This window comes from Salmo salar, chromosome 02 (genome assembly GCF_965601325.2).
Source record: "Salmo salar chromosome 02, fSalSal1, whole genome shotgun sequence".
Lineage (NCBI taxonomy): Eukaryota > Metazoa > Chordata > Actinopteri > Salmoniformes > Salmonidae > Salmo > Salmo salar.
The window spans coordinates 50,426,196-50,450,209 of NC_138292.1; the positions used below are offsets into that span (position 1 = coordinate 50,426,196).

The 24,014-nt window shown below is 42.1% G+C and overlaps 1 protein-coding gene across 1 annotated transcript in view; it reads right to left on the reverse strand.

Annotated features, from left to right (window-relative positions):
* Positions 1-13,456: 13,456 nt before the first annotated feature.
* The window catches only part of LOC106584808 (heterogeneous nuclear ribonucleoprotein L-like), a 53,468-nt gene continuing 42,910 nt past the window's right edge, over positions 13,457-24,014 (reverse strand). The window contains exons 8-13 of the mRNA XM_014170409.3: positions 23,637-23,857; positions 23,005-23,126; positions 21,641-21,842; positions 21,130-21,187; positions 20,584-20,682; positions 13,457-15,034 (exon numbers count right to left, since the gene is read on the reverse strand). Coding sequence (XP_014025884.1) covers positions 14,979-15,034; positions 20,584-20,682; positions 21,130-21,187; positions 21,641-21,842; positions 23,005-23,126; positions 23,637-23,857 — 758 coding nt within the window. The 3' untranslated portion in view covers positions 13,457-14,978. The remainder of the gene's footprint in view (positions 15,035-20,583; positions 20,683-21,129; positions 21,188-21,640; positions 21,843-23,004; positions 23,127-23,636; positions 23,858-24,014) is intronic.

The window sequence follows — 24,014 nt, forward strand, 5'->3', positions numbered from 1 at the left end:
TATGCATTATGTGGGTTGAATGCCATAACAACAAAGAATAAAACAATTAATAAGAGTTCCGTGATGGTATTGACTGCATATTACAGCTTATCACTTATTAACCATAATTTATTCATGTTACTTTAACTAAATATTTCAGTTGTGTATATTAGATTTGTTTATTTGATTACTTTATTATTTCATTCCATGTCATCATCTCATCTCTATAGAGCTGCCTGCCTGTGTTGTCTGACAAAATCAGAATTTTCTGCAAATGTAAAAAAAAAACCCCAGAAATACCATATTTACGTAAGTATTTAGACCCTTTGCTATGAGACTCTAAATTGAGCTCAGGTGCATCCTGTTTCAATTGATCATCCTTGAGATGTTTCGCCAACTTGATTGGAGTCCATCTGTGGTACATTCAATTGATTGGACATGATTTGGAAAGGCACACACCTGTCTAGATAAGGTCCCACAGTTGACAGTGCATGTCAGAGCAAAAACCAAGCCATGAGGTTGATGGAATTGTCCATAGAGCTGCTATTTATATCTTTATTTAACTAGACAAGTCAGTTAATTTAAAATAAATTCTTATTTCCAATGACAGCCAAGGTACAGTGGGTTAACTGCCTTGTTCAGAGGCAGAACGACAGATTTTCTTTACTTTGTCAGCTCGGGGATTCGATCTTGCAACCTTTCGGTTACTAGTCCAACGCTCTAACCACTAGGCTACCTGCCGCCCCAATCTTTGGAAGGGTACCAGAAAATGCCTGCAGTGGCCTCCATCATTCTTAAACGGAAGAAGTTTGGATTTACCAATACTCTTCCTAGAGCTCGCCGCCCGGCCAAACTGAGCAATTGGGGGAGAAAGGCCTTGGTCAGGGAGGTGACCAAGAACTCGATGGTCAGTCTGACAGAGCTCCAGAGTTCCTCTGTGGAGATGGGAGAAGGCCAAGGGTCACGTCTGGAGGAAACTAGGCACTGCTCATCACCTGGCCAAAACCATCTCTACGGTGAAGCATGGTGGAGGCAGCATCATGCTGTGGGGATGTTTTTCAGAGGCAGGAACTGGGAGACTAGTCAGGGTCAAGGGAAAGATGAACGGAGCAAAGTACAGAGAGATCATTGATGAAAACCTGCTCCAGAGTGCTCAGGACCTCAGACTGCGTCGATGGTTCACCTTCCAATATGGCAACTACCCTAAGCACACAGCCAAGACAACGCAGGAGTTGCTTCGGGACAAGTCACAATGTCCTTGAGTGGACCAACCAGAGCCCGGACTTGAACCCGAGCAAGAGACCTGAAAATACCTGAGCAGCGACGCTCCCCATCCAACCTGACAGAGCTTGAGAGGATCTGCAGAGAAGAATGGGAGAAACTCCCCAAATACAGGTGTGCCAAGCTTGTAGCGTATACCCAAGAAGATTCGGGGCTGTAATCGCTTCCAAAGGTGCTTCAACAAAGTACTGAGTAAGGGTATGAATACTTACGTAAATGTGATATTTCAGGTTTTAATTTTTTACAAATGTGCATACATTATTGTGTCGATTGATGAGGACATTTTTTTTTCTTCATTCATTTAAAAATAAGGCTGTAACGTAACAAAATGCACTGTAAGCCCATATATGGTCATAAACAAGTTCAACATTGCCCCCAAAGATCACACGGCAACACAACTGTCAATAAACACCAATCAGTGGTCATATCAATAAACCCCATCATCCTACCCTTGGAGAACATTAGTAACATCACATTATGTGTCCAAAGCATAAATACTAGCATCAGTGCCCTCTGGTTGACCTTCGCCCATGTCAGTTTCCCCCTTGGACTAGGGAACATACCCAGGAACAGGGTGTTTTCACAGGCCTTTCTGTGGTGGAAAATAGAGATTTGAACCGTAATGAAAGCCATTTCACACAGTGCTGACCCGGTTCACGTGTTTTCCTGTCTCTGAGTGGCCTGGGGCACTAGGAAGCCCTGTGCCCATGTCATGTGATGGGGACCTGGGCAAGTGAGGGTGATTATATCATACCGAGATACTGAGAAATGTCAAGGCCCGGAGCTGTCCTGATACACACACACACACACACACACACACACACACACACACACACACACACACACACACACACATTTACCAAAGCAAGCACACAAAGGCTCACTAACAGAGGCCTCAAATGCCATTGAGATAAAATGTATGGACAGGGAGATTCGATTAGACCTGGGGGAACCATTCTAATGGCCACCACTTTCATGTTACAACTATTACTAATAGTAACAGACATTTATCCTGCCCCCACCCCAATGAACATTTATCATTGTTATAGTTGTAAATATGTATTTAAAAATACAATTTATTAATTTATATATATTTTTTTATTGTTTCATTCACATAGACCTCTGAGCTTAAGAATTTCCCTGTACCCTGCAACTAAATCTGCGACCCTATGCACGTGACTAATACAATCTAATATAATGAAATTACAGTTGATTTTCACATTCTGAGGCATTTAACTGCCCAGCTATATGAATCTTGGTAGATAACATTTATGTATAGCAGTATTATTCACTATACGTCTGTAGCTGTATATTTGAAACCATTCTTATCGTTATTAGACAATCATTTAGAACAACATGTCTGTGATTACTGTAATTTGCTGTATATTATATTTGATTAGATTTATGAAAAGTTAGTTCATTTTGGTCAGTTTAATTTTGTTGTTATATAACATAATAAATATAATTTTTGTCATATGAATTGGATTAGGGTGTACACTGGTTCAGACATATTTTCAGAATGAATAGGGTTTCATCATAGTGTGATTATAGTGTTTTATAATGTACATATTATTCACAAATATGTACATATAGTGCACATATTGTAGTATACATAGTGTCATACTATGATTCTGACAAAACACAATATTATTATCAAATACCTAAGTAGGTGAAATACATATGTATCAGGGATAAGACTTCAAACAAGTGGAACACCCTTTAAAGTTTAAAACACTACAGCCAGCCAAACATACTTTTCCTGGACTCCCGTCTCTGAAGTCCAACACCATTTACAACAATAACAGAGACATCTTCCATTTTCCTCCGAGATGATTGGTCACATGGACTGGGGATGAAAAATGTAGTCCTCATAGCATAGTATTTATCTGTGACCTTAGGTGCATGGGTGAGTTCATTAGGAGAGTGATATACAGCAGACCGGAAAGAGATCAATACCAACATTGTGTCCCAAATGGCACCCTTTTCACTACTTTTGACCAGGGTTCATAGGTCTCTGGTCAAAAATAGTGCACTATGCAGGGAACAGGGTGACATTTGGAATGCACCCAGGTCTGCTGAAGTGATGAGGGCAACACGGAGTGGCACACGTTCCTTGCTGTTATATATATATATATATATATATATTTTTTTTTTTTCAGTAGCTCCCTATTGATCTAGCTTGGCTAATGACCTCAGGGCTGGCTGAGGCTCTGGTCTTAGCTCGTTAAGCAATACTGCAGAACTCTGCAGGGACCTGTGTAAAACTAAGACATGGTGTTAGGGTTCCAGGGACATGGTGTACATGTACAGCCTTCAAACCTTAGTCGTTAGTGCAAGTTTTTAAGCCACTTTTCTCAGCCTACTAGCCTGGGGTGGTATGAAACAAGCGTCTCAGATTAGGAGTGTTGATTTAGGATCAGTTTTGCATTTTAGATTATAAATAATAAGTCTACATGGACAAGGAAGAGCTGATCCGATATCAGCATAAGTTGCTGTTGTGCTGTAGAACCAACTCCTATGGTCATTAACATGTTGTGCACCAGCATCCCTTTTAAAAAAGGCAGCAGTCAAAACGTCAGGGTTGGATTAGATCATGAATTCAATCAAATGAAAATGCTCTTTTGTTTTCTTTAGTTTTTTACACGTGCACCCTGATTCTACTATTTGCATTATTAAGGAAGTTTGCTATACAGCACAAACAGATCTGGGACCAGGTTATTAGCCCAATGCTATGGCCAGCAGATATACCTTCCCTAAAGTGGCACTCCAGTCTCCTTTTCAACTAATTTAGCACCTCATTTACTTAACAAAAGGCACATCTCAATAGGTGGTCCAGGTAAGTCATGACATAGCACAAGTGGTGGTGGGCGGGGGGACTTTCCTCTTCTGTACTCCATTGCTCCTCTATTGTTCCTCAATAAAGGGAGGAGGCCGGCGACATCATGGACCATCTCTTTGAATGCCCTACTCCTTGATGTTTGCAGTTGTGTCTAAAAAACACAATTTTGCTCAAAACCTATTTTGTTGTCTTTTATACGGTATGTGTACTTTACTGTATTTATACTTGGGATATCGCTTTTCAACAGTAAAAGTAAAAAATTGTCTTTAAGGCTTTAAGGCTCTGTATCACAGGCTATTTATATGGTTGGTCACAGTCTTAAGGGGTTTGCAGAAGGCCACACTTGTCCCAAGACCAAGGACTTCAACTATGGTCAATGGGACCATGATCCTGTGTGGCTCAGTTGGTGGGCACATAGCACTATCGATGCCAGGTTAGTGGTTTCGATTCCCACTGAGGACACATACACTAAAAATGTATGCACTCACTGTACTGTACATTGAATTGGGTAAAGTGTGGCTATATGGCATATATTATACATTATGGGGCGGTTTCCCAGACACAGATTAAGCTTAGTCCTGGACTAAATAGCTATTTCAATGGAGATTCTCATTTGACAATGTCAGGTGTGTCGTAAAAGCTAGACCAAGGCGCAGCGGGTATCATGCTCATCTTCTTTATTTATATTATAAGAGAACACTTAAACAAAATATAAACGAACGCCAAACAACAGTTCCGTAAGGACACAAGCACTATACGAAAAACAACCACCCACAAAACCCAAAGGAAAACAGGCTGCCTAAGTATGGCTTCCAATCAGAGTCAACGAAAGACACCTGCCTCTGATTGAAAACCACACTTGGCCAAACCTGGAAAACGGAACATAGAAAATGAAAACTAGAACCAAAATCCCCTAGACAAAAAACCCCAAAACACAAACCAAACACCCCCTGCCACGCCCTGACCATAGTACAATGACAAAAGACCCCTTTACTGGTCAGGACGTGACAGACAATGCTTTTTAGTCTAGGACTAGGCTTAATCTGTGTCTGAGAAACCGGCCCTAAAACATTCAAATAGCATCATAGTGAAGGAATGACTGTATATATGAATGGACAAAGCCACCAATCGCGTGACACCATTCATTCCTATGTGAAAAGTAAATTGAGCACTGAAGCCAAATGAAGTCAATTAAGATGGCGTCTCATGTAGACATAATATGCGTAGTTTGAGCTACTCCAGGAAGTGAAGTTGCAGGGTAGCTCAGTGTTGCCCCTTGTTATTGAATAACTCAAGTAGAAGGCCGACCGGGATACTGCAGGCTGCTATTAGCAACTATATATATTAAAAATTAACTTCTTCTGTGTGATTTTTAAATAATTGGTTCAAGGACATACATCTGGTGTATTAGAAGCAAATATTGGTAACTATTGTACCATGACTGTCTTAAAAAAAGACATTATTTACACGAATATTGACCACGAATATTGCAATTTTTCCATTCACTATAATGGGGATCCTGTTATCTGCTAACAATGCCTACAGTACCACGGTCGGCCTTGAACTTCTGTGGCTTCAATGAGAAGGGGAAGTCGTTATCCATTGCAGTGAAGACACATGTTGATTTATTTACAGGGTCATTGGCAGGACATAGAAGACTGCTTCGAATCTGCATGCTGCCATTTTGACAGGGTTGAGATATGGCCTGATAACACTCTGGTCCCAAGACAGGTACGAGTTATCTTGGGATGGGCTGAAGTGGGTCAGAGGAGTATGTTTTACCCCAAGTATTAATGTCCTTGCTCCACTGCCTGAAGCGGGGGAGGTGGGGACTCAATGATAAAAGACATCAGGGATGTGCTCATCAGCTATTCCCTGCCTGTTTCAGTCCATTGTCTTCTGTTTGGTGCCTAATCACCACGACCCTGAAAATAATCAGAATCATATATTGTTGTACTTTTTACCCCTTTTTCGCGATATCCAATTGGTAGTTACAGTCTTGTCCCATGCGTCCTCCGAAACACAACCCTGACAAGCCGCACTGCTTCTTGACACTGCCCCCTTAACCCGGAAGCCAGCCGCGCCAATGTGTCGGAAGAAACACCTTACAACTGTTGACTGCGTGCATGCACAAAGTTAACCATTTTCACTGTAGTGTCCAAAGCATCTTTCAAGCTGTCAGGCATTCCCTTGGCAGCAAGAGCCTCTCGGTGGATGCTGCAGTGTACCCAAGTGGCGTCGGGAGCAACTGCTTGCACGCGCGTTACCCCTCCACTATGTCTCCCTGTCATGGCTTTTGCATCATCAGTACAGATACCAACACATCTTGACCACCAAAGTCCATTTGATGTCACAAAGCTGTCCAGTACTTTAAACATTTCCTCTCCTGTTGTCCTGGTTTCCAGTGGTTTGCAGAAGAGGATGTCTTCCTTAATTGACACCCCATAAACTTAACGGACATATACCAGGAGCTGTGCCAGGCCTGTGCCACGTCTGTTGACTCATCCAACTGTAACGCATAGAATTGACTGGCTTGTATGCGAAGCAGTAATTGTTTCAAAACATCTCTGCCAAGTCACTGATGCATCGTGAAACAGTGATGTTTGATGGAGTCATTGTCTGTATAGTTTTTTTGGCCTTCTCCCCTAGCATTGTCCCAGCCATATCCGTGGCAGCAGAATTAAGTCCTCCACAATAGTATGGGGTTTGCCTGTCCTAGCCACTCGGTAGCTCACCATATAAGACGCTTCTAGCCCCTTCTTTAATGGTATCTGTTGCTTTTATACATGTCTTACTACTCAAAAGTCGTCTTAATTCTTGCTCAAAAAACTCCTGTGACTTATTTTTCAAATTGGTATGTTTTGTTTCGAAATGTCTGTGCAAAAGTGAAGGTTTCATCGAGTTGTGAGATAGTACTTTTGCACATATAACCCAATGTAGGCTAAGGAAGTATACACGGTAGTGTATACACGGTAGTGTATTGGGAGTATACACGGTAGTGTATACTCCCAATATACACTACCGTTCAAAAGTTTGGGGTCAATTACAAATGTCCTTGTTTTTGAAAGAAAAGCAATTTTTTTTGTCCATTAAAATAACATCAAATGATCAGAAATGCAGTGTAGACATTGTTAATGTTGTAAATGACTATTGTAGCTGGAAACTGCAGATTGTTTATGGAATTTCTACATTGGCGTACAGAGGCCCATTATCAGCAACCATCACTCCTGTGTTCCAATGGCACGTTGTGTTAGCTAACCCAAGTTGATCATTTTAAAAGGCTAATTGATCATTAGAAAACCCTTTTGTAATTATGTTAGCACAGCTGAAAACTGTTGTACTGATTAAAGAAGCAATAAAACGGGCATTCTTTAGACTAGTTGAGTATCTGGAGCATCAGCATTTGTGGGTTCGATAACAGGCTCAAAATGGCCAGAAAAAAAATACCTTTCTTCTGAAACTCGTCAGGCTTTTTTTGTTCTGAGAAATTAAGGCTATTCCATGCAAGAAATTGGCTAGAAACTGAAGGTCTCGTACAACGCTGTGTACTACTCCCTTCACATAACAGTGCAAACTAGTTCTAACCAGAATAGAAAGAGGAGTGGGAGGCCCTGGTACACAACTGAGCAAGAGGACAAGTACATTAGAGTGTCTAGTTTGAGAAACAGACACATCACAAGTCCTCAACTGGCAGCTTCATTAAATAGTACCCGCAAAACACCAGTCTCAACGTCAACAGTGAAGAGGCGACTCCGGGATGCTGGCCTTCATCACTTCATCACTTAGGTTAGGGTTCATGCAGATATCCAACGATTATGCGACGTTCAGAATGAGACTGATGAGGTAATAATGTTTAAGGTAAGGGGAGAATGTCTTCATATATTCTAGATATCGTAGCGATCCTTGCTATATGAGCCACGTTACAATCCCCACCAAGTGGGTTAACTCTGTCGGCGCAAAGCATAGGGTGTTCACCTTTTACGCCAGCGACCTGAGTTTCCCTGCAGAGAGGCATGTACACATGAGGAACTTGGACTTGGTCTTTTACCATATTGGGCTATCTTCTGAATACCACCCCTACTTTGTCAGAACACAACTGATTGGCTCAAACGCATTAACAAGGAAAGAAATTCCACAAATTAACTTTTAACAAGGCACACCTGTTAATTGACTACCTCATGAAGCTGGTTGAGAGAATGCCAAGAGTGTGCAAAGCTATCATCAAGGCAAATGGTGGCTACTTTGAAGAATTACATTTACATTTACATTTAAGTCATTTAGCAGACGCTCTTATCCAGAGCGACTTACAAATTGGTGCATTCACCTTATGATATCCAGTGGAACAACCACTTTACAATAGTGCATCTAAATATTTTAAGGGGGGGGGGGGGGGGTTAGAAGGATTACTTTATCCTATCCTAGGTATTCCTTAAAGAGGTGGGGTTTCAGGTGTCTCCGGAAGCTGGTGATTGACTCCGCTGTCCTGGCGTCGTGAGGGAGCTTGTTCCACCATTGGGGTGCCAGAGCAGCGAACAGTTTTGACTGGGCTGAGCGGGAACTGTGCTTCCTCAGAGGTAGGGAGGCCAGCAGGCCAGAGGTGGATGAACGCAGTGCCCTTGTTTGGGTGTAGGGCCTGAATCTCAAATATAAAATATATTTTGATTTGTTGAACACTTTTTTGGTTACTACATGATTCCATATGTGTTATTTCATAGTTTTGATGTCTTCACTATTATTCTAAAATGTAGAAAATAGTGAAAATAAAGACAAACCTTGGAATGAGTAGGTGTGTCCAAACTTTTGACTGGTACTGTAAAATGCCCCTTTAAGGGTAACACACACCATCAACAATCAATATTCACAAAAAGTTTTCTGAAATAATAACCTGATGGTTTCGGGAACTCATTGTGATTGTATATTACGAGTAAGGTGCCACAGGTAACAGAGGGAAAGAGAGTTGATGGTTTTCTTCATCTGCTTGTGTGTAGTGAGCATTTGATACTCCAGTGAGGTCCTTAGGGAGAAAATCAACTCTGGAAAAAGTAGGCCACAGAGTTCTACAGCGGAGAGTTTATATGACACGGGTGATAATCTCCCCCGCTCTCTCTCTGATGGCTGAAGAGAGCTTCTGAATAAATCACTGAACATCTCAGATAGAGTTCAGTGTGTCAAATCGGAGGGCCTGTTGTCCGGACCTCTGGCAGTCTGTATGTGGGTGCCACAGGGTTCAATTCTCGGGCCGACTCTTTTCTCTGTATATATCAATGATGTCGCTCTTGCTGCGGATTATTCTTTGATCCACCTCTACGCAGACGACACCATACTGTATACATCTGGCCCTTCTTTGGACACTGTGTTAACAAACCTCCAAACGAGCTTCGATGCCATACAACACTCCTTCCGTGGCCTCCAACTGCTCTTAAACGCTGGTAAATATAATGCATGCTCTTCAACCGATCACTGCCCGCACCCGCCCGCCCGCTTAGCATCACTACTATGGACGGTTCTGACTTAAAATATGTGGACAACTATAAATATCTAGGTGCCTGGCTAGAGTGTAAACTCTCCTTCCAGACTCATATTAAGCATCTTCAATCCAAAATTAAATGTAGAATCGGCTTCCTATTTCGCAACAAAGCCTCCTTCACCCATGCTGCCAAACATACCCTCGTAAAACTGACTTCGGCGATGTCATTTACAAAATAGCCTCCAACACAGAAAATTAGATACAGTCTATCACAGTGCCATCCGTTTTGTAACCAAAGCCCCATATACTACCCACCATTGCGACCTGTATGCTCTCGTTGGCTGGTCCTCGCTACATATTCACCACCAAACCCACTGGCTCCAGGTCATCTATAAGTCTTTGCTAGGTAAAGCTCCGCTTTATCTCAGCTCACTGGTCACCATAGCAACACCCACCCGTAGCACGCACTCCAGCAGGTATATTTCCCTGGTCATCCCCAAAGCCCTTTGGCCGCCTTTCCTTCCAGTTCTCTGCTGCCAATGACTGGAACGAATTGCAAAATTCACTGAAGTTGGAGACTTATATCTCTCTCACTAACTTCAAGCATCGGCTGTCAGAGCAGCTTACCGATCGCTGCAGCTGTACACAGCCCATCTGAAAATAGCCCATCCAACCTACTACCTACCTCATCCCCATATTTGTTTTTAGTTTTTTCTGCTCTTTTGCACACCAGTATTTATACTTGCACATCCTCATCTGCTTAACACACTCCAGTGTTAATTGCTAAATTGTAATTACTTCGCCACTATGGCCTATTTATTGCCTTACTTCCTTACTTAATTTCCACACACTGTATACAGATTTTCTATTGTGTTATTGACTGCACTTTATCCCATGTGTAACTCTGTCTTGTTGTTTTTGTCACACTGCTTTGCTTTATCTTGGCCAGGTTGCAGTTGTAAATGAGAACTTGTTCTCAACTGGCCTACCTGGTTAAATAAAGGTGAAATAAAAATAAATAAATAAATAGAGGAATTATTCTCACTCCTCATCTTCTCTCTGCTCTCTATGAGTACATTGAGTACATTTTTACATTTCAAAGGGGTAGGCATAGCCTACGAAGTCACGCCACATTAGTAGCCCGTTTAGGTTACTCACACTATTGTCTAGCTAGGCTACTCTCTCAACGCCGTGTGGGGAGCCCAGGTTATAACTCAAAAACCAGCACTGGAATGCGAATCGACCTGCTCCCCATGACTGCTGCTGACTTCCTAGTGCCAGGGCAGTTGTAAAAATACACATTTTTGGCACTATGCCTTTATAATTTTAGAAATGTACAAAGGCCTAGTGCTGTCAACGACGATATTTGGTTGAGGTTAATTTAGAGCCAGATCTTCCAATCTCAGGCTCCCACAGCTGGATCAAATACATTAGTGCAAAATATAGCTAAATGTGTTGCATCGGATTTCAGTCTGATGGCTTCCATTTGTGCCTAGTGAATATGATCCTGGTGAGAAAAACAGGGATTGCTACAGCCAGGGAAGTGTGAAAAAAGAGAAGAGAGGGACATAAGGGAGGCCAGACGGTTGCTTTTCATGCATCACTGAAGCACACAGACATGCAGAGTGGGTTTGGTCTTTTCAGGACACAGCTGTGTTTATCCCACGCACATCTCCTCAAGACCCCAAGACCAGAGGGGCAGCCGGGCAGGAGCCACTACCATGGGCCCCCGTGGTTATAGTTGAATACAGAGCAGAGATACAGATGGATGGTCTCTAGATCATTTTTTCCCAAACCTCTCCCAAAGTACCAGCATCAGTGCTTAACAAACCTCTGCTTGAGGACACCCCACTATTCCACATATTGGATCTATTCCAGTACTAGCATCCCTGATTCAACTAAATAAAAACGTGATCAGTTGAATCAGGTGTGCTGGTACAGGAATAGATAAAATAAATGGTACTCAAGGAAATGTCTGGAAATCACTGTTCTGGATAATGTAACTCAGAGCTACAGTGCATTCGGAAAATATTCAGACCCCTTCCCTTTTTCCAAATCGTGTTACGTTACTGCCTTACTCTAAAATTATCAATCTACACACAATACCCCATAATGACAAAGCAAAAACAGGTTTTTAGACATTTTTGCAAATGTATTCAAAATAAAAAACAGGTATACCTTATTTACATAAGTATTCAGACCCTTTGTTATGAGACTCCAAATTGAGCTCAGGTGCGTCCTGTTTCCATTGATCAGCCTTGAGATTATTCTACAACTTGATTGGAGTCCACCTGTGGTAAATTCAATTGATTGGACATGATTTGGAAAGGCACACACCTGTCTAGATAAGGTCCCACAGTTGACAGTGCATGTCAGAGCAAAAACCAAGCCATGAGGTCGAAGGAATTGTCCGTAGAGCTCCAAGGCAGGTGTGTGTTGAGGCATAGATCTGGGGAAGGGTCCCAAAAAACTTGTACAGCATTGAAGGTCGCCAAGAACACAGTGGACTCCATCATTCTTAAATGGAAGAAGTTTGGAACCACCAAGCCCTAGAGCTGAGCAATCGGGGGAGAAGGTCCTTGGTCAGGGAGTTGATGGTCACTCTGACAGAACTCCAGAGTTCCTCTGTGGAGATGGGAGAACATTCCAGAAGGACAACCATCTCTGCAGCACTCCACCAATCAGGCCTTTATGGTAGTGTCCAGATGGAAGCCACTCCTCAGTAAAAGGCACATGACAGTTCGCTTGGAGTTTGCCAAAAGGCACCTAAATGACTCTCTCTCTCTCTGGTCTGATGAAACCAAGATTGAACTCTTTGGCCTGAATGCCAAGCGTCACGTCTGGAGGAAACCTGCAACCGTCCCTACGGTGAAGCCTGGTGGTGGCAGCATCATGCTGTGGGGAAGTTGTTCAGCGGTAGGGACTGGGAGACTAGTCAGGATCGAGGGAAAGATGAACGGAGCAAAGTACAGTGAGATCCTTTATGAAAACCTGCTCCAGAGCGCTCAGGACCTCAGACTGGGGCAAAGGTTCACCTTCCAACAGGACAACAACCCTAAGCAGACAGCCAAGACAACACATGAGTGGCTTTGGGACAAGTCTCTGAATGTTCTTGAGTGGCCCAGCTAGAGTCCGTACTTGAACCCGATCGAACATCTCTGGAGAGACCTGAAAATAGTTGTGCAGCGATGCTCCACATCCAACCTGACAGAGCTTGAGAGGATCTGCAGAAAAGAATGGGAGAAACTCCCCAAATACAGGTGTTCTAAGCTTGTAGTATCATACCCAAGAAGACTCGAGGCTGTAATCGCTGACAAAGGTGCTTCAACAAAGTACTGAGTAAAGGGTCTGAATACTTATGTAAATGTGATATTTCAGTTTTCTATTTTTAATACATTTCTAAAAACCTGTTTTTGCTTTTTCATTATGAGATATTGTGTGTAGATTGAGGGAAAAAAACAATTTAATCAATTTTAGAATAAGGCTGTAACGTAACAAAATGTGTAAAAAGTCAAGTCGTCTGAATACTTTCCGAATGTACTGTATATAGACAGATAGTTTGGCAATTGCTTTTTCAAGCAAGACACTTTGCAAACCTTTTCACTGTGAGGACCAGCCGGATGCCAAGATGCGACCAATATCGACGAGGACTATATCCTGAAATAATTTTGCTTGTAATCATAATATGATTTGCCTGCTTAATTGCTTACACATAACTTAAAACAGTCTGAAGAGTAAAAGTGTGTTCCATAACCCTGTGACCTGGACGTCAGGACACCCAATTCTAATCAGGAACTAGCAGTCCTACCTTGATCTTGCTAAACTGATGAATTTCACTCTCTGTATCATGAAACATGACAAAGCAACAGAAATCTCAAAAAGACTCACTGTTCTCATTGTTCAAATGACATTTAGTAGTGATATAATGTTCTATAAATGTTTCATTCAATATTAAACAAACTATAACCCCTTAAAGGTAACCTTATTGCAAAGTGTTACCGGAACTGGATATATAATAGTATGCTAATTGGATAAGCACCTATTGGAATGGGAATACAATGACCTTGTTGTGTATCGACTGGCAAATGTTTTAATTTCTGCACATGCTCACAGTGAATTCTTCAGACGTGGTGGTGGTGTGCCAAGTACAAACATGGAGACACAGTATAACTGGGAACACTAAATACATACAACCCGCATGGACCTTCAGTGTTTGGAACTCTTGAAACACAGTTTGGGAAAAGCAAATGTCCTCTTCAAAAAATGTTGTCTTGAGAGAAGACAGACGTATCGTAGCGGCTGAGTGTTTCCCAACCCTAGATCCAGGGACCGACATGGCGGGTTGCTGTTGACCATCAGATAGTAAGCTGACACTGACTTCTGACACAAGTCTCAAGTGTTCATTTCAGTTTTAATTCAAATGGTTCTCCAAAGAAGAGGACCATCGACAGAATTTTTTTAGAAACACCCCTTACAGAAAAACCACATGATTTCACATGTGGAAAATCATATGATTTCATGTGTTTTCTTGGAACAATTCACATGTAAAATTGTTTTTTCCATAAGGAACTGCTCTTATTAACATAGCGCCCGGACACACACTCAACTGCTATACACACATATGTACAATATAATGTGAACGGGTTGTTCATTTACAAACACTGAGTAATCTCTTATATTGTAGAGTTAGGCACACACATTTCCACTAGTTTCCACCAGTGTTTCCCCTAGCTAGAGCAGCCCTCCACTGCCTAAATTGATTTACCCGCCATTGGTTTCAATTTGTAATTTTTATCCCAGCTGCCCTAGATGTTGCTTCGAGGGATTTTGCATCCCGCCTAAGAAACTAATATAGGGGAAAAACTGGGTATACAGTTCTCATGGTCCAACTTTGGGAATCGTCTGAAAGTTGTAAAACTGGCCACTGGCCATCGACATCAGCTTAGGAATTAAAATGTACCGTGGGCCACTGTCTTTTGACCACTAAAATAGGTCACACAATAAAAAGACAGAAATCAAATTCGGCCCTCATCAAGTCAGCACAGGAAATGTCAAATCAATTGTAGTGCAGAGTAAGCAGCCCTGCCAGGATGCATAGTTGGGCTTTCCTTTCCCTCTGTCAGTTACAACAGTCAGCCCAACCACTCGCAGCTCCTTCAAATAGTTTTTGTAAATAAAGGAAAAAAGACAACAAAAATAATCCATTAAAATTGTTCATATGAGGGGGAGAAATGATCTTGAGTGTTTTTAACACCCCGCCTTTCCATTCTCAGGTCCGAAAAAGTGTGTTGACTCTCCACTCTTGCGTTGTTTCTTTTGTTCTCCTTTGTTGGGTGCTCTTCCTTTCTCCCCTATCCGCTTTCCCCTTGTTGATGGCAAACTAGTGCGGCGGCCATCTTGGTTTTCCAGGTCTCAGAGGTGTGAGGAAGTGGAGAAGCAAAGCTTGAGGGTGTAAGGGTTGGAACCATCTGCAGATGGAAAGACAGAATAGGAAGAAGGGATGAGGAGAGGATAAAAAATACATGACTTGCACACATGTTTAACTCTATACATTTACTTTGAGGGGTGTGTGTGTGTGTGTGTGTGTGTATTTCTGCGTATGTGTGTGTGTATGAACATTTGCTCTAAATAATCATGTGTTGACACTGTGGTCAGTTTGAGCATTGCCCTGGTGGGATATTTCATGAAGCAGAGGCAGTATGTTAGCCAGCGAAAGATTCTGAAACCACTCCATATAAAAGGCCAACTTATTAAGTAAAGTGTTACAGAGTGTTTTTTTTAAAGAGACATGATCAATGTGTTATCTAGTTAACTTTGATAAACACTTGGTAGCAACATTTGTTCCATAGATTTCCTAGATCACAGGGAGGTAGCCTGCAGGTATAATTGTTTACTACTTGTTATAAGCATGCGCAAGCCTTTATAATGTCTCATAATAATGATTATAATATGTCATGTCTCTTTATGTATCAACATTTCAACTGAATGCCTGGTATTTACTAGTCAGGATCATGTTTCGAGTTTCAATGTCACATGCACAAGTACAATGAAATGCGCACTATAAGCATACTATATACAGGAAATATTTAAAAAGTCAGCTCCAATAACATATTTACATGTGAAGGGATACTGGAGTGATGGAGGTAGATATGTATAGGGGTAAGGTGATAGGATATAATATAAACAGAGTAGCAGCAGCTTGCATGTGAGTAGGTTAATATTATGTGTGAGTGAGCAAATGATGGAGTGAGTGTTTGTTTGTGTGTTGTGTTGTGTTGCCTCAAGGGGTTACTCCTTATATTCTGTATTCAGACTATTTTCCGCTAACTGGGACCTTAGGCCTGCCACCCACAAAGAGACTATGGCGTGAGGCTCTCTGTATGAGAGCCATTATTATTAGAGAAAACAAAGATTTCTCCTGTAACTTTCCTCCTCTGCCACCAAAACAAATAATGAAAGCACACAATGAAGGTGTTTGGGGGGGGGGGGGGGTCCATTTTTGTTTTGTCTATTGGCTTTTGTTTGCGTTGTCAGCCAGTGTGAAGGTGAATAACTGCTGTGTAGGGGAGGAACGCAAGGGAAGAATAAAACAAAAATGTATTTAACTTGTATTGTAGTCGATAAATAGAGAGAGTGAACAAATGTGAACGATGATGAAGGCCAGCGATGAAGAGGCGTCTAGCGGCTAGCCTGGCATGTTGATTCTATCTGGCATTGTCCAGATGTATATTTGCATCTCACAAGAGAGAGCCACACCTTCACCGTGACAATCTCCAGGATGAGACGTTTCCACAGAAGTCCTGGGGTCACTGATGCCAGAAGAGGAGTGACGACTGTTACTGTGTGAATGAAATTGTAGTGTTTGGTTTGTTTCAAGAGCTTATAAAGAGCTGCCCATTTCGATATGTTTTATTGCATTGTATGTTTTCTGGTTGATGTATTTTTAAAGTAACTGGACTGCTCCCGAGTGGCGCAGAGGTCTAAGGCACTGCATCTCAGTGCTTGAGGTGTCACTACAGACCCTGGTTTGATTCCAGGCTGTATCACAACTGGCCGTGATTGGGAGTCCCATAGGGCGGCGCACAATTGGCCCAGCCTCGTCCGGGTTAGGGTTTGGGTTTGGGGTAGGCCGTCATTGTAAATAAGAACTTGTTCTTAACTGACTTGCCTAGTTAAATAATGGTTAAATAAAATAAAAAAAGAGACAACATTTTTTATATTGGGTTGATGGGTTATTAGGCACATTCCTGTTTTCCGGTCATAACATTAAAATTGATTAGAGTTGATTAGATAAGAATCTGGGTGTGTTGTTCCTACCTTTTGTTTTCACTAGCAAAGTGTTAAGAAGTGTTCATTCCGGTTGGGGTACGTTCCCGCTTGAATTTGGTTAAGAGGGGAGTGAATTCGATCATACTTTGAGAACTTGCTACCAAGCTCCTATGTGTATCAGACACACATAGTTTTTTTCTCTTAGAGATGATTCTGAACTGAAGACGTGTGTAACCACGATAAGTCTTAGCCTATTGGTGATAGTCATTTACTCTGTGTCATTCTGTAATGTATCATGTATTTCATGTACACTGTAATGTATCATGTATTTCATGTACACTGTAATGTATCATGTATTTCATGTACACTGTAATGGATCGTGTATTTCATGTACACTGTAATGTATCATGTATTTCATGTTCACTGTAATGTTTGAGTGTCAATTATTTCATGACTAATACATTATATTAGTTGAATTGAGTCAATTATTGAGTAATTATTTGATTGACTATTTGCCTTTAATTTGATAGTTGTTAATTACACTAAACACATATCACATGCTTGGGTACCAACTTGACATCCCAGAGCTGTTAGCCTCAATAAATGAATGCTAGAACATCGGTCGCGAGGATTAGCTATTTGTATCTAGCTTCTTAGTAATTGCATAACGGTGCAAGATAGACACATGTTCATTATAGTTATACTGAGTCGGTGATGCAATGATTCACTATCTTGCTAGATCCTCCAGAGTCTTATTGCATTTATTCACATAATAATGGAGTCCGATTGATAAATGTAGTATATTACTCAACATCATCCCTTTTTTTTGGGGGGGGGGGGGGGGGGTTCTATGCAATCAGACTGTGCTAGTCAGCTATTGATTATTAACATTATGCTTGGGTAGCATAGTTGTTTTGTTAACCCATAAGAGTCTAAGCCCTGTCTAAGTCGGGGGGGGGGGGGGGGGGGGGGGGGGGGGGGGGGTCCACTAAGCTATATGGAATTGTTTTAAGAAGGTCATACCAAGGATCATTTAGCTATTTGATTTATGATTTTAAGACCCCTTCATGTCTAATTGTTTTTTGGGGCCTTACTGCTATTAGACCATAGAAACGCATTGACTAACAGATTCACTACATTGAACAACAGATCGTCCCAACAAAATATCAAATGGATGTTTGTTCTGATGTGTCTCTCCTATATCTGAGAGATATAAGAAAGATCAGGAAACGTATAAAATATATATATATTTTTTAAATATGTATTTAACCCCTTATTTTTGGCACTAAACAGTCTAAGCCCTGTCTAAACAGGGGGGGGGGGGGGGTCATTTTGGGTCTTACTGCTCATTCAAACGTATTTAATAACAGATTCACCACATGGAACTACAGACAGTCCCCCCCCAAAATATAAAAAGGACGTTTTTTCTAAAATGTCTCTCCTATATCTGAAAGATATAATAAATATCAGGAAACATTTATTTGTATATGTATTTAACCCCATATTGTTGGCATTAAACAGTCTCCATATACAGTACTTGTCACACCCTGATCTGTTTCATCTGTCCTTGTTACGTCCTGACCAGTAATAGGGGTTATTTGTTATTGTAGTTTGGTCAGGACGTGGCAGAGGGTATTTGTTTTATGTGGTTCGGGGTGGTGGTTTGTTTAGTAGGGTATTTGATTTATGTATTCCAGGGGTTTTTGGGCACTGTTCTATGTTAGTGTATTTCTATGTTCTGTCTAGTGTTTTGTATTTCTATGTTTTGTTAATTGGGGTTGGACTCTCAATTGGAGGCAGGTGTTTTCTATCTGCCTCTGATTGAGAGTCCTATATATAGGTATGTGTTTGTTGAGTGTTTTGTGGGAGATTGTTCTGTGTAGAGCCTTGTGCCTTACCAGCATGTGATTAGTCGGTGTGTTCGCTTTGTGTACTTTTTGGTTCGCCTTCTTGTCCGAATATAATAAAGAAGATGAGTGCACATTTCCCAGCTGCATTTTGGTCTAAATCCGACGACAACCGTTACAGTCCTTGTGATTGTCTCCACCCCATCCCGGACGTCGCTTGTTTCCCCCAGTGTATTTATCCCTGTGTTTCCTGTCTCTCTGTGCCAGTTCGTCTTGTATGTCCAAGTCAACCAGCGTGTTTTTCCCAAGCGCCTGCCTTTTCAATTCTCTTTTTGCTAGTCCTCCCGGTTTTGACCCTTGCCTGTTTCTGGACTCTGTACCCACCTGCCTGACCATTCTGCCTGTCTTGACCTCGAGCCTGCCTGCCACTCTTTACCTCCTGGACTCTGAACTGGTTTTGACCTTTTGCCTGTCCACGACCATTCTCTTGCCTACCCCTTTTTGGATCAATAAACATCTAAGACTCCAACCATCTGCCTCCTGTGTCTGCATCTGGGTCTCACCTTGTGCCCTGATAGTACCGTAATTTCCGGACTATTGAGCGCACCTGAATATAAGCCGCACCCACTGAATTTAAAAAAAAAAAAATAAGCCGCACGTCTATAAGCCGCAGGTGCCTACCGGTACATTGAAACAAATGAACCTTACACAGGCTTTAACGAAACACGGCTTGTAACAAAAATAAATAGGCTTTAACGAAACACGGCTTGTAACAAAAATAAATAGGCTTTAACGAAACACGGCTTGTAACAAAAAATAAAAAATTAGCAGTAAGCTTTAGTTGTCTTTTTGCACTGAGTCAATTCCTCACGCTGCTGTTTCCAACATCTTATCATCGACTCATTAAGACCAAGCTCCCATGCAGCAGCTCTATTTCCTTTTCCAACAGCCAGATCAATCGCCTTCAACTTGAAAGCTGCATCATATGCATTTTTCCGTGTCTTTGCCATGATGAGGGTGACAAAATGACTACCGTAATCAGAATGATGGGAAGTTTGAGAGCGCTCGATTTAATCTAAACAGTAAACAAAAAAGTTGTTTGACCTTAACCCGTTCGGCAATTTCATTGGTCTAATGAAAGCTTCATGCCGGCAAAAAACTGAGCACGTCACAGAATGTGTTTTAAAAAAAATAAAAAATAATGAAAGCGGGAAAAATCCATATATTAGCCGCGTCATTGTTTAAGCCGCGAGGTTCAAAGCGTGGGAAAAAAGTTGCGGCGTATAGTCCGGAAATTACGGTACTCTTCCATACATTTTTTCAACTGGTACCGGGGACCTTCAGACAAGTATCGTGAGGCCTGTGGGCATCCTAGTGCAAACACTGACATGTACATTTTGTGAGAAGACAGATTTTTTGGGATGTCTCATGTTCTGACAAACACCGCTCTAGCTCTGTCACCTTTCACTGCAGATGCGGAAGTGCGACATCGGCGGATGCGGTGGATTGAGATGCAACCAATGCAAAAAAACCCGGATATCTCTAGCTTAAACTGACAGATTTTGATGGGGAAATTTGTATTATGATAATTAGATTTCCGTGGGGTGTGGGCATCAACCGTATTGTTATTATTTTGGGTGGATAGTTGCAGTCAGAACCATGTTAAATGTCTCGAAGATGTCACTTAAAAGAGACAGAGGAGGTGCCATGGGTTTTCTAGCGGTTTTCTAGGGCTGCAGTCTCTGGCACACATATGGTGTTGGCATAGGTTTGTATCCAGCTTACTGCCTTGTGACATGTTCTCTTTCTATCATTCTCTCATCATCTCTCACTCTTTTTTTCTCTGTTTTTGAAGCAAGCATTCGGATGTCATTCTCTCCGGAGTAGGACACACTACTTACTTGGAATTCTGATCTGGTGGTGGTTGAGGACTGTTAGAACCTCCACAGCATGCGTCTTGTTGTCAAATTCGAATAAGCCTGAGATAGTTTTGGAGCTGGCTAGAAGGGAGAGGGGAAAACATCAGCCAACTTGAAAAGATAGTGATTGGAAAAGAAAACATGTGAAAGTGCGTGTTAATAATAAATAATATGTCGGTAGCGCTTTATAATAACTTTCATGAATACACATAAATAAGTATTTCATCATTTGTAAACATTGATACGAATTACAATTCATAAGCATTTACAACATGTATGATCATTTTGAAAGCATTTATAAACATCTATAGGAAAGCATTCATAATGGTCTATTCATATCAGTCATAGTAGAATACTATTTATCTATTTATATTATTCCTTATTAATTACATTTATAATCTAGGTGCCTAGCTAATGCTGACACATTTAGAAAAACAGCTGAATGTCTATGACTAGTACCTCTACCGAATTGACTCATGTCATATAATGTCCATTTAGTCCAACATAATGAATGAAATGAGCACTTACGTTTTGCATCGAAGACTTTGAACTTGATGAAACCGGGTACATCGTGTTCTGTACATAACTAAACATAAAGCACACAACAGAAAAGGTTCAGCTATTGCGTCAACATTGCTTCATTCAGTGTTTTGTATATATTATCCACTAGATGGCGATGTTATGACATGAATCTCAACACTGGACAAGAAATAGGCTTCTACAGGCCAGTGTTATTCAAACCTGGTCTTGGAGGGCCACTGGGCTATTGTCTGTCTGGGGTCAAATAACTTGACATATTGCAAACATTTGAATGCCTGTTTATTAAAATGTTAAGAACTATCTCCCCACTTGCTTGTGTCTTCTCTACCCTATAGGCAGGTGTCTCCTGCTACCCATTATCAGGGTCATCCAAACTTTTAATTCCACTATAGAAAGGGTTCAACCTCCCCTTACCCCCACCTCCCACCTCTCTGGACATCAGACACCATTCCAGCCTAAACAGCCACCCCTTCCCTCCTTCCCTCCCCTCCACACCCACCCTCTGCAGCTCGTCCTCAGTGATGCAGGGCGGGACATTGTAGAAGTGCAGCACAGCGGCGGGCGGCTGGATGATGTTCTTGGATGCCTGGCCCACGCTGCTGAAGCGGTTGTTCCGGGTCATGGCAAAGTCCTTGTAGCTGCTGCTGCCGTCCTCCAGCTCAAACACCTGACTGGGGATGACCGCGTGCTGCTTGGACACACTGGAGGGAGGGAAAGATCAAGGAAGGATGGGAGGGAGGGAGGGATGAATAGATAGATATATAGATGGGAGAGGAACACAGCTGCTAGATTTGCAGCCATAGATAATCTATATGTAATTCTATGTTTACAGCTCTCCTATAGTGGGTGAACAAAAAGGAAGCACTTTAAATGGGGTTTATACATTCATGAGGCCAAGGTACAGATAGGGATAGGAAGAGTAAACATAAAAAAAACCTGTCTTGACCCTCTAATAACAAATTGGCTCTCAAGGGCCGAGGGGAGCGAGAGGTTAGGTACGTATCGGCTTAGTGCTGCGAGAGACTAACTCCCAACGGGTTGAAGGGGATTTATGAAATGCTGTTTAAGTTTTTCAATTCTATGCAGTCTCTCATTCAGTGGCCTAGAGATGGCTATGGCAGCGCCATTTTTAACAAGCTATAATTATTTCGGGCATCGTTTGTATTGTAACATGCTATACTATTTGGGGCATTGTTTATAGCATGCTATAGAAAAACATGTATTTCATGCCACGACATCCATCTCTTTCACAACATATAGCATGTTACAAACAACGCCCCATATGTTGCAGCAATGTCTTCAGATTGGGTATGCAGTCAGTAACTGGTGGACCGTCCACCAACATAATGAAACGCTGTTTGAATTCCTTACGGCGGGGTTGAATCCCAGCGGAGCTGAACGAAAGACTCATCTAAACTCGATCTAGCAGCTTAGGCAATTCATTACTCTGATGGATGTAGGCTGCCAATTCGATAGGAAGACTCAACGCAACCCACACAGAGCCTTTAAACAGCCAACGCTGTCGAGACGAATAAGGCCTTTGTGCAAGCAACTCCACTGTCCTTTTTTTCCTAACGCTTTGAAGATTCCCAAAACCCAAACTTGCTAAGCAACAAATTGATGATAATGATGACGGTAATAGATTTCTCTTTCAAAAAATGGCCTCGCATCCTCTCTTCTTGCCTCCTTCTCAAAAAGCATTTGAGGAGAAGATCCAAGGTGCTTCCCTTACACCTGTTCTTCCAATGTATTTTGAGGAGGCAAGGAGAGAGGACGCGAGGAATCGAGGAAAGATGAACGTCACGCTCATCAAGCTAGGGTTCAGGGGGTGGGGGTCAAAGGTGAAACATGTAGCCTCCTCACCAGACGTTGAGCCTCTTGCTGAACACCTTGATGCTGTTGAGGTGTGTGATGGATCGGTCCACAGCATACTCATCTCCCATCTCTACCAGTGCGGTGCCCGGGACACTCTTCATAAACTTCACCTGCGGCGTAAATAAGACCGAATGGCATCACTGTGAATCCATACAGACCTTCTGATATTCTACTAGGTGACGCTGACCTTGGGTTAGTTTTACATTTCCCCTACTAATGGCTTCTCTTCGAGTACACCAGTACTACAGTACCAGCACACTTGATTAAATTAGTCAACTAATCACTAAGCACACTTTTGTTTTTATCCACGTTAATACAGAGACCAAATGGAATAAGTCTCACTCTAAAACATATTACAGGTCAGGGTTCAATTGAATCAAACTGGTAGGTACTCCCCCCACAGTGGTAGGTAATTCTGTAACCAAAGCTACAGCATAAAGATTGTCATGGCAATTTGATTGCATCCACCCCCTAGTCACACTAGCTGTCACTCAGCCCTCTCATTTAAAGAGGCAATCCACGATTGATACATCCATTTTTGAACTTTTAAATGAATTATGTTTTTTTTTAATCGCAGACTGTAGCTTTCATCTCGTGCGAAAACAGACGCTGACACTGACCTTCTCAATATTCCCGTACAGGCAGAAGAGGTTGAAGATGCGGGTGCAGTTCATCTTGGCAGGGTGCAGGCCGCTCACCATGGCGACCGACGAGCTGGAGGCGTGGCCCATATAGGAGGAGGTCTGGGGCAGGGGGTAGGCAACCACCTCCTGGGCATCATGGGGAGAGCTCCTCTTGTACCTGTTATTGCTGGGCAGGGGCAGCAGGGGGCAGTGTGACCCTGGAGAGTGGGGGAGAGAGAGAGAGAGAGAGAGAGAGAGAGAGAGAGAGAGAGAGAGAGAGAGAGAGAGAGAGAGAGAGAATAAGACAATGAGAGAAAGTGAGAAATAGAAAGGGGGGACGAGGGTAGGGGGATAGAGAGAGAGAGATCAAAAGAG